This window comes from Pseudorasbora parva, chromosome 6, assembly GCF_024679245.1.
Source record: "Pseudorasbora parva isolate DD20220531a chromosome 6, ASM2467924v1, whole genome shotgun sequence".
NCBI classification, from domain to species: Eukaryota; Metazoa; Chordata; class Actinopteri; order Cypriniformes; family Gobionidae; genus Pseudorasbora; species Pseudorasbora parva.
Window position 1 is genome coordinate 13,375,474 of NC_090177.1, and position 12,385 is coordinate 13,387,858.

General features: G+C 33.8%; 1 protein-coding gene across 1 annotated transcript; it reads right to left on the reverse strand.

Annotated features, from left to right (window-relative positions):
* Positions 1-403: 403 nt before the first annotated feature.
* Positions 404-9,642, reverse strand: tspan31 (tetraspanin 31). The gene is made up of 6 exons (XM_067445686.1): positions 9,452-9,642; positions 6,793-6,960; positions 6,588-6,668; positions 5,076-5,216; positions 3,978-4,088; positions 404-2,062 (listed from the first exon to the last, which is right to left on the reverse strand). The coding sequence occupies exons 1-6, from the start codon at positions 9,512-9,514 to the stop codon at positions 1,988-1,990; spliced, it is 639 nt and encodes a 212-aa protein (XP_067301787.1). The 5' UTR covers positions 9,515-9,642; the 3' UTR covers positions 404-1,987.
* Between the last annotated feature and the right edge of the window lie 2,743 nt (positions 9,643-12,385).

Genomic DNA, 12,385 nt, shown 5'->3' on the forward strand with positions numbered 1-12,385 from the left:
CACATTGACATTACAGAATGGCTCTATTATGGCTTTATCCTAAACACTGTATAAGCATTTGTTTCACGCATCATAGAACTACAAAGAGGCTCTCGTGAGCACGCATAAACGTCACATCCATCAGATTTTCCAAGCAAAAAACGTCCTGCGTACTGTTTGCACGTTTACCAACAAAAAAATGTGCTTAATACATGAAAATCCCTAAATATATAGCCCATTTCAATTTGATACAGCTGAATTTAAAACTTTTTAAAAACTTTTTAAGGGTCGTGCAACACAAGTTTGGTATTGTGTTGAGGTCACCACTTGATGTCAATGTATAATATTGGGTTTGGAAGTAAAACAAGTTGAGAAACAACAACTCATGATAATGCATGATTAAAAAAATAGAACTGCATAGGAATTGATCTAAGAATATTTAATTGGAAAAGTCAGTTTCAAAAATACAAGGCAAATCCAGGGAAAATGGTGCTTACAGCTCACCGAGTCGGGTACTGCGGCCTTCTCACAACGGCAATAAATAACTATTATAGCACAGACATTGATTTCACCTCTTCAAAATCCATCAGTGAAACACTCATAATACCATGACCAAGTGAAGCAGAACACATTTGAGCTGTACTGAGTGATGGTTTCGGTGCTCCCATTTTCTCGATCATGTGGGGTGGAAACTAAAGTGGTTAAGACTGTGAGTACTAGCCAATACGTTCTTCTATTAATATAAGCAAATTAACACAAGATCATTTTGGACATATGGAATCAACATATGCACGTGCACATAAGGTATTACAAATTATCTATCTACTACAATAACAATGTTCAACATTGCAAAAGACGCATACTTAAATGGAAACAACACTTTCAGCACAAAAATTAGACAAAGAAACGAGATTTGGCAAAACACAAAATAGGAAGGATTTAACTGAAATGGCACATTATTCAGTGCTAAAATTATGGACCTGATGCTGTTAGTAGTAAAAATAGCTGAAGAGAAGCGATACATGATTGGCATGGCGAGATTTTAACACAAACATCCACAAAACAATGCATACGATTTTAAAACAATTATATCCTCGAGTAATACTAAGCTTCAAAGGAAATCGAGAACTTAAAAGTCCAGTGAGAATAGCGAGACCCGGCTGAGGCGGTAGGGTCTCTGCGTTTTAAATAAGGATGGAAAAGAAGCGGGAAATCGGTAAACGTCGACCCTGTCATGGTAAAGACTATGTACAACAGGAGGGCTGCAGTCCATCGGCAGGGGAAATCCTCCCGTTCACATGGCTCAGTTACACAAGTTTTTATTTTAAATATTCACGTTCTACGTCTAATTCCTAAACTAATACCCCATAGGCTGGACTGGTCACCTCATTGAGACGGATTCCATAAAGCACTGCACAAAACACCGGTTTTTAACAGATCTGTACTCATTCTGGATGCTTTTTTCCTGGGAGATATGTGACAGAATTTCACCCTGACTACTTCATTAACTGGTACTAAACATTAATATAGTTTATGTGTGATAACTTTGTTACACTGAAACCATTTCCGCACTACATACCAGGTTATGTGTACACAAGTGAGCTGACAATGTCACATGAAACAATTCTGAGGCTATGAACATGCAGACATTTACATTGCAGATTTTCAGTTTGCATACACAGAACAGGAAGAGCTTCTCAATTCAAGGATGGGGGAAGTGCCAGAACGAGCATCCTATCATACATGATACCTCCTCCTGCTGGTTTAAATTAGCCCTGTGCAGACCTTGTGTGGAAAATGGGTCAGATCTATTATCAAAATGGATGTGTTTGTATGTGCGGTGTGGCGGGTTAGCTCCTGTGTTCTGAACACGGTTTCTGGGATCTGTGGTTGTGTTCTGCGTTTAATGCTTTAAATGTCTCTTGGTGCACTCCACTCTACCTGTGCAAAAGGGAACTGGAATAGCTGGACTACACTAAACGTAGTTTAGGACAGACGGTCTGAGAGACTATAAGAAAGCACTGGGATTCGCTCTCGGGTCCTTTTGGTTCCTGTAACGCATGGCCAGCCAAACTCCTAAGATCTGAGAAAAAAAAGGGGGAAAAATAATTATGAAATGCAGTACTGGAGCATAATAGCTATATATATTTATTCTGCTAAGTGTGTGTATATGTATGTATATATATATATTATATATGGGCGGAACGATTAAAAAAAAAATTATTTGAACAGTACGGTTCCCCACCCATGATTACTATAATATAATATAGTATTTGATTACTATATTTTATTTTTGTACCTGGAAACTACTGTTAGACACCTGAAAAACAATGTTTATTTTATATGCGTATTTGTTCTTTTGTATGTAGTTGTGCTGTTGCTTGTAGTTTACTAATTTTTTTCTGAATTTTTTATTTGACAAATGTCCTAATTACCCTGAACATAGCACATACTGTACTGCACCATAGTGTATCAGTTACCATAAAACCGTGATAAAAACCGAACCGTGAGTAATTTAAACTGGTCCATCCCTAAAATATAATATAATATAATATAATATAATAATAAATTGTTTTTTAAAAGTTTTAAAAAATGTTTATTGTTTAAAAACAATTTTGTTTATTGTTTTCGTTATAAACAATAAATATAAAGACACAAATAATGTTTAATAATATTTTAATAAAAATAAAGACAAAATAAAACTAAACAAATATTAGATGAATAGCATTAACTTAAATTAAACCCTGGCAACTTACTGAGATAAAATAAAGTTGAGATACAAAAATTACTAAAAACTGAAATAAAAAATCTAAATAGAAAAATGGCAATAGCACTCAAACTTAAATTAAAATAAAACCTGAAAGAAATATAAGATAATTCAACATAATAAGAGCTCCTATAACAGTATATAAATATTAAAACGCATACATACACATTAATATAATACTACTACTACTTATAATAATAATATTTAATTACTGAGGAACTTAACTCAATTAATATAATTCAATATATATAATTCAACTAATGTACGTATGTCTCAATGTAATGTATGTCTCAAGAGTGTGTATATTTTACAATGACTTAAAATGTTTCTCATCCAATTAGATTTTATATAAAGAACTATCCTTAGAAAATATTCCTTAAGGTCCTCATGGGAAGTTACAAGCTTAAGTCAAACTAACAATGTACAGTAATTTACTTGTTGAGCACATAGAATTTTATTTATGTGTTTTTTATTTACTAACAATCACCGCAACTCATTTAGTTAAAGGAAGTGTATGTAAGATTGTGGCCAAAACTGGTACTGAAATCCCCAGTTTGCCAGATAGGCTGCAGGATCCAGCAGGAACATTTGTAGCTGCAGCTGTGGTACCTAGAGCAGATCTGGCAACCCGGACACTATTGATACTACTGACACTGCCCAAACACTACTGACTGTGATTGGTAGATAGGTGGAGGGCGGCGCTTCAGGCCAAAGCACATGTCAACATCAACATCAGTTGAGGGCTGCAACAACAACGTTTAAATGACAATATCCTGGCTGGACTACTGTTGTCAGTGATATAAGTATTTGAAATTAACATGATTTCGTAATGTCTAGTGACATATCAGGGCCATTTTATTAATATCATCATCATTTTATTAATTGAAATACATTTCTTACATACAGTTCCTTTAAGCTTATGCAAAAAAATGAAAGGATGAGCTTTAGATGTATAAATTAATGATGATGTAGTTTTTGTAAGATGCCACATTCTTAATTACAACTTATTTATGATTAATAATAATTTATTTCAACCACGATTCTCTAATTAACATGCCCAGACCTTGAAAAGACAGGACACAAAAGAAGTCCAGGGGCCTATACCATGATGGTAGTTTAACAAACTCAGGGTTACAGGATTAGTATTGAGTTGACAAAACCAAACCAATCTATTCAGGCTTTGTTGGTCTCCAGTTTCCCAAACGTTTTTGCGGCATTCACATGAACTAACCTCTGTAAAGCTGAAAAAGAGGCCGACTCCTCCCAGAATCTTCAGAGCTTCTGATGAATGTTGGAGCATCTTTTCACCGCAGGTGAGGCAGGACTTCTTTTGTATACATAGCTGTGGGAAAAGAAAGCGGGGTGTTAATCTCTCGTTTTTCTAACTTGGTTAATGTATTTGGTTAGAGCTGCACAACTGATAGTTAAAAGATCATGGCCTCGATTCAACGATTCGCCTGTGTCCGTTAAACCTTTGACACAATCACAATGGAACATTCAAATCGGAGTTGGCGATGGCGCTGACCAGAGAATAGCTGTCATGAATAGGTATTAAACAGCTTCACAAAAGTATTTTCAATGATAGTATCATCATCAAAATAGAGAGAAATGTAACTTGGCGCTTCAAATAACGGTTGTTGAGTATAATGCATTACCAAGTATTTAATTACTTTGCCCTTGAAAAAGTAAAGTATGGGATTACTCTTCATTTGTAACTCATTTATCACAGCTACTTCTTATGAAATTGAAGAAAAAAATACTGTATAGAAAAAAATCAGTGGATTTCACATCAAAATGTAAGGTCTAAATTAAAAATGTATGTTTTAATGTAACCATCCCCCTTTAAATACTTTATTCAGTTCAGTTCATTTATTTATTAAATTTGTTTAATCGTATCTCCCTTTTCTCAAAATCCTGTCCTCTCTCTGCTTCATCTATCTAATAAAGTGGTAGAAAGCTTGTCTGGCTATCACCAGACCAAGCTCAATTTAAGATTGATCATTGGTCTGGGGAGTCTGCTCTTTATTTTCTACTGCACAGGGGGCGTGAACAACTGGCATTATTCAAATAACTCTGTACGCAATTTGATAGTCCTTCAACATATTAGACCACAAGAGGCGTGATCAACAGGTAACGACCCATCGTTTCTCTATCTGTCATGTTAAACCCGCCAATAGCGTGCCAGGTGGATAAGTCAGTCTGCGATTGGTTCCCGCAAATGTGTAACAGTTGCCCGGCGAAATCAAATCGCCGGCAGATTAGGCTGGGTTTACCCAGTCTAGTAGAAAGCCAAAATAAAACAAAAAAGAACACAAGGAGGTATGCTTACAGCTTCACAGAGGTGCAAGTCAGAAACAAAATCTGCCATGTGATTAGTATTGTTGAACAGGCCACAGCAGTCCAGTTTGTTCTCAAGGCTGATCCTTGTTTCATTACTCATTATTCCCCAGGACGAGTCCAGCAGCTTCCCCTGTTTTGGTAATGTGACATGACAAAAAACAGAAATCACACTTTCAATTTCTCAACAAACAATAGACCTATCAGGAGGCCCCTCCCCTTGGGCACAGATAAGCCAATGGCAGTTGAGTATCAGTTACATGGGGACCGGAACTCAAGACATCTTTAGGTTTTAGCGCCAAAGAGAAACATTGGAAGACTCGAAGTTTGATAGTGTTTATGCTACAAAAAAAAAAAGGTAAAACGATGGTCCTGGGGTACTTGTAACACTGATTCCAGGTATCCTGAGAGGATTTTCTGGTTGTCATACTTTCATTAAGTTACGATTAACGTGAGTGCATCCACGCTAACGTACAATTAGCGGTGTAACGATTCATCTACTACATCGATTTATTTTCCTATGATCCAACTAAATCGATCAGTGCTCGGCAAGTTGGCCTTCTGGACGACATATATCGATCTAATATCGTTTTAAAACTGATTGATAAAAGGTAATTAATCAATTGTATCGATAATAGAAAAAAACGCATTTGATTACAAACAGACTTTAAATGGATGTTTTTTCTTAGCACTTTTAATGATAATGATGTTAAACGTTACTCAGTCTGCCTATTTGTGAAGTCAGCCACGCGCCAGCAGCAGCGAGCGCAAAGAAAACTAAACATAGCGCGGACAGGATTTATCATGACAGCGGATGACAGAGCAGAAGCCAACGAGCGAGAAATTATCAAGCCAGCATTGCGGTCCAGTGTGTGGAAACACTTTAGTAAAGACGGAGATGTTGTAAATAAGTTGTGCGCTGTTTGTAATAACAGGTTCAGCCACTGCTCATTCAACCTGAAGAAATGTTAGTTGCACTTTATTTTTGATATTAATATTATATTTGTATTTTTTTTTTTTTATGTTGAAAAACAACACCAAAAGTAGCAGGTAAACCTACTGTTAATTAAACCTGAAGAGATGTTAGTTTCACTTTATTTTCGATATTAATATTGTAATATTATTATTTTTTAAAAACAAGCAGAAGTAGCAGTATGTTGGACTTTCTGTACTTTTTGAAAATGAGAGCAGAAAAGGTTAAACTTCCTGTTAATTCAACCTAAACTGTTGGTTGCACTTTATTCAAATAAAATGTGAACACATTTGCCATTAATTGTTTACTTGTTTTATATCAATAATTAATTGATTCCTGATTCCCTTCAGAGAAACAACAGGAATCTAGGAAACTTCACCTGCACATATTTATTTCAGTCACACTGATTGAAATTTTTGGCTAAAATGGTACTGAATCGATTTCAAGTCAATTTCAAATCGTTTTGGATCGTATCGTTTTAAACGAACCAATATCGTCCTTGAATCATATCGACAATTTTATTAGGCCTACCTGTTGACCCTGGTTCATGGCCAGGCAAGAACAGGAAACTCCAAACTGGAAGAGGAAGACGATGAAGAGAATGACCATATACTGTAGAAAAGCATGTGTGGTCAAGGACTTTACAACATTCAGAAGGGAGAAATATTAAAATATTTAAATGTTTTATGGGCATAGAATTACAAAAAGCATGCAGGACAAGGCTGCTAAAGGATACAAAGAAAAGCATGACTTGGTGATGGTGGACGGCTCCAATGAGCCCCACAATGGAGATCAATAGCAGAAAGACGCCCACGGCAATCACGCCGCCGATAATGTGGATGCTGGAGACAATGCCAAAGCCTTTCCCCCATGCCGCTACGACAATCAACAGGAGACCCACCAGCTGAGGATGAAACAAGAGACCAATCAGAAACACACAACAGTACAAACCATTTGCACTAGATTAAACCGTATGAAATAACTATACTGTGATTAAAGTCAACATGAAATTGCATTCACAGTCACAGCCCATTTTACTTCCATAATGTGACATTGAGAGAGAAAAAGGGGCTTGATTTTATACATAGTTGACTAAAAATATATAATAAATGTATTGATAAAAACTAAACTAAAATACTACACTGACAAGACTGCTAAAAAAAAACTTTTATTTTAATTGAATTCATTAATTTTTATTCATCCTTCAATTTTTATTAACTTTTAATTGAACTTACAATCAAAATAAAACCAAAAAAAGTAGCATTTAAATAAAAATAGTACACTGGCAAGACATCTAAAATAAAATGTTACAATTAATTTATTGCTTGCAATTTAAATTATGAATGGTCAATGGAAAAAGATGTTTATATTGTCCACAGATAGTGTCGTTATGACTACCAGCAGCGGTTAACCCAAATGCTACCTGGGTGTGCTTTACATGAGTATAGTTAGAGAGTTAGAGAGGATAGGTATAGTTGGAGAGGAAGATTTAAAAAATATGACACACCTTTTACTCTGTTATAATAACATGTTCTGATAATTCATTCGCAATAAGCCTAGTATAAGATCAAAGTTGATTTTGTGTTGACTTTAAGTGACATCTGCAGTTATAGGGGAATTGTGTATGCCTTAAGATGACTATTATATTGTGTTTCAATTCATTACAACTACAACACAAGCCACATGCTGTTATGCTTCTAAAATTCTACACTTAATTTCTATAAGCTGAACTGTGACTAGTGTCAATCTACAGTTCAAGGGTTTGTCTGGAATCTATATAACCCAAAGCAAAGGGCAGCAGGATAAAGATTGTCGGTCCAGAGAGCAACATATTTACCAAACAGCAGCACATGGGCACCATATCACGGGCCAAACCCAAAGCCGAACAATGTACACAGTGTACACAGTCCCTCCTTAAATGCCAGCATGAGGGGTATGATTATGACATTATGGAGAACACTGTGAACTAAATCCAAGCCAAATACACCACAAAATGCTTTCTGTGGAAACTCCATATAAAATGAATGAATTTATGAAAAATGTAATGTAACAATGGAAATGATATATTAAATATATATAAAAAAAAATATTAAACAAATAAATAAAAATAAGATTAAACTAAATAAATATATAAGAAAAATAAAGAAAAAATAAAACAATTGTAATAGGCAGCACAGAAATACAGTGAGCAGATATTTTTTAAATAATATAAATTTTATATATATATATATATATATATATATATATATATATATATATATATATATATATATATATATATATATATATACACACACATTTAACATTTTAACTTTTCACAGTATAAATTATGTCTGATAGGGAATACTAGAGGGTCTGTAAAAAATATATATATTAATAAATTGGTTGTACATTAAAATATAATCTTTTAAATTTTAGGATGAGGGTCCCTAGCACAAGGATGATCATATTTAGACCTCTGTCTCTGTGACATCTAAAAAATTGAAAACCCTTGACATAAGAGTACACCACTTAAACCAAAAACAGCCCCTGTGGGGTAACATTAGGTTAAGTGTCTCTTTACCTTGAAGGGTTTTAACCTTTGGGTTACTAGCACAGATCTTGAACCACTACACCACCCAAAGTCATTTAGTACTTCTCATTTACAGCTCTGGCTGAGTGCAAAGTCCTTTGTTTTTGGCTGAGTGTGACTGTGACACCTTAACCCAGTATTGTCATCACACATGTGAATCAATGGCATTATAGAAGCATGATCAGTGACTCAGGCCTGTCTGTCATATTAAGCAAGCATGAATACTAACTCAACAATATTTGAAATTACATTTGAGGTGAGTTGAGTTTTGACAGATACATGTATGAAGCTGCCAGACCAAATTCTTCTCGAAAAATCAGTGTTGAAATAGATACTGGTAATTAAGATGTATTTTTCATTTTTAGAAATACTCTTTAGAAAGAAAAACGAGTAACGTTAACGTGAACGGGAAATAAAAACAGACACAGGGACGGTTATGCAACACTGTGGCGAAACATCATTCAGGTCCGATAACAAAAAAATAATAATAATACATAATGTTAACTTTAACACATCAAACCGACGTTTTCTTTAAATAATACCGGTAAACAAGGTTTTAACTATTAACGTTACAGCTTATGTAGAAAGGGAGCTAAGTTAGCTGATTCATCTAACGTTACTGTTAGCTATAAAACAAAGACCTCACGTGCAACCTAGCAATAAAAGCCTTGAGAGTAAATATAAATAAATTAAAATGAATACAACATGCTTATATCAAGTAGAAATGTTGAAATAAAGTGAGCTAAATGTTAAGTATTTATACAGGACTAGCCATTGCTAGCAGGCTAGCTGAGCTAAATATATTCATGTATGTGTGACTCACCATATAAACTACATTTAGTGAACAGAGAGCGTTTTTCGAGCACGTAAATCCTCCGCAAACCATGTTGAATCTTCAGGCATTTACCGGTGAGATAAAATGATGAGCTACTGATGTTTTCGCTGATGTGAGTGGGTATATGCTATAAACTGCTCTTCTTCACTTGTGGTGATGAGCAGTAGCGATGTCCGATTCTTGAACGAATCGTTCATTTGAGTCGAATCTTTTTTTAGAATCTGAACTGAATCATTCGCTGTTCCAAACCCGAGTCAGCGACTAAATTAGTCATAGCATTGTTTAATGTCAGTGCACATTATTTATTTGGTTATACATAAATATATGTGTTTCATGAGCTGAATCAACAAACTTAACTAAGACACATTCAAGGGAGCCCGTGGAAAATTTGAAAATTGAAAAAAATATAAGATAAAACAAATAAATGAATTATTAATATAAATAAGTAAATATAAATAAATACTTTAAATATATAAAATCTAACAATACAGTATACTATGAGTAGAGAAAATGTAATAATTGTAACAACGGAAATTCTATATTCAATATTTTCAAAATAACACATTTAAAATATACACACATATTTACATACACTTTTTTTTCACTCGCACACATAACATACACATTTAAAATATACATTTTTCACACCATAAATTGGATCTGCTAGGGAAAACTAAAGGGGTCGGCCAAAAAAATAAATAAACACAATTAAGATACAAAAAAGATAGCATACAATAAAAAATATTATGAGATTAAACAAAATGGATTAAGAGGGAAGTAAAAGAAACAAACTAAATACATAAATAAATAAATACATTTAAAATAAAATAAAAGAAAGAACAAAATAATGAAAAAAGAAAGGTGATTTAAACATTTGATCACGACAGCACATTACTACATTGAGCAAAAAAATATATAAAATAATAGAAATTAAATATTGTAAAAATAAATAATAATAATATTTTACACATTTGTAATATGAATTTGTCACAGTATAAAGGGGAATAGCACTAGTGGGTCTGTAAAAAATATAAATAAATAATAAGATTAAATATATATAAATAAATATATATAAATATATATAATAATAATAATAATGTAACAATAGCCAAATATTTATTATAAATGATAAATAACCTCAAATAAAACGTTAAAAACAAAAAGCACACAAAAAAGTGTCTAGTCGAAATGTCAAGGGACTGCGTGTTGACGCATTTGGGTCATGAAACAAATGAATCCCTGAATCGTTTTTAATTGATTCTTTGAAATTAACTTTTCGAAAGAACTGATTCTCGGAAATCGGTTCTCATCATCACTAGGGCTGAGTCAACCGGTGACGTCAACTAGAGCCGCAAACCCTCTAGCGGCAGAAGTTTCACTCACGTGCTTTGTTTGTACCAATTTCCTAATCATAGCCATACAATTTAAACGTATTTTTCATTGACATAAACCTACTAACGTTATTAAAAAAAATAATAATAAAAAATAAAAAAAATAAACATATATATATATATATATATACAAACAACAGCCTGGGTGTGCAAAATATTAAATCATTAAAAAAAAAACATTTTTTAAAAAAAACGAGTTTTCGTCCCTGTTTTATATCACACAAATGAGTGATAACATTCAATAATTAGGCTATTTATTAAATAATTATTTCCTTTAACGGCTAAATTTAATTTTAAACCTTGATGCATATTGAGAGAAAAAGTCATGATCATGGGCGGTTTCACAGTAAATTTGCCCTTCTAGCATGCTTGATCAAAGGCAAGTATTTTCATAATACGATGCTTAACGCGAATTTATTCATAATGCTTCTGAATATTACTGTTTCCGAGATAATAATAATAAGAGGGCGCTCCTGCTCTGATTTAACGATTATAGTAAATACTGAACCCGTGTGGACTGACTGATATTTAAACCAGCGCTGAAGTGAAGCGTGTGTGCTGCTTGATCCTCATTGGCTGAGCAGAGTAGCAACAAACAACGTCACAGTTCGGCCCGCCCTCTGTCGTCACGGGCGTGCGAGCCACAGGATATGCTGCATTGAGGACTGATGATAAAGACAGGCCCATATTCCACTTCAGACATTGTGAAGGCCTCAAGACACCACGAAATTTTTGGTTTAAGTATGTATTTTCTTCTCATGTAACAAATTCCTGTAAATGCCACATTAATATTTTATGGAATTGTAAAGGGGAGGCTGAGGCTAATTGTCACACTTTCCAAATTTAGTCAATATCTCACTCTCAGGATTTTGGGTTTATTTTTGAATGTCAATTTATGTATAGGCACGTACATTAAAGCTTTTGTTTTTGTGGCAAAACAAAGCTATTGAACACGATTAATTAAACACATTTTGACACTATATGAGATAAGTGCTCTCAACGAGAACCTGATAGGCTATTCAAAATCCTATAATAATAAAAAATAAATGAAAACATTATTAAGGATAACATGTATTGTAAACAGTTTAAGTATTAATGTGACAAATTGACTCAATTTATCACATTAATACTGTAACTGTTTACATGTTATAATTGACCGAATTGACGTTTGTGACCCTGGACCACAAAACCATTCATAAATCGCACAGGTATATTTGTGGCAAAGATGATTAGGATATTAAAGGGTTAGTTCACCCAAAAATGAAATTTATGTCATTAATGACTCAAAAAAAAAGAAGAAGATTCAAATGGTCATGAATCAATACGCTGATTCATTACCGTTTGAATCTTTATTTGTGGTTTGAAAAAAAAAAACAGGGAAGAGACGACAATGCTGAATAAAGTCGTAGTTTTTGTTATTTTTGGACCAAAATGTATTTTCGATGCTTCAAGAGATTCTAATGAACTAACTGATGTCACATATGGACTACTCTGATGATGTTTTTATTCCCTTTCTAGACATGGACAGTAT

Bases quoted from the DNA above. Each gene is read 5' to 3' on its own strand.
- tspan31 (XM_067445686.1), bottom strand. From the start codon at position 9,514: ATGGTTTGCGGAGGATTTACGTGCTCGAAAAACGCTCTCTGTTCACTA. The intron at 6,961-9,451 runs GTGAGTCACACA...TTTCATCCTCAG, and splicing joins CACTAAATGTAGTTTATATG to CTGGTGGGTCTCCTGTTGAT. The intron at 4,089-5,075 runs GTAAGCATACCT...CTTTTCCCACAG, and splicing joins ACTTGCACCTCTGTGAAGCT to CTATGTATACAAAAGAAGTC.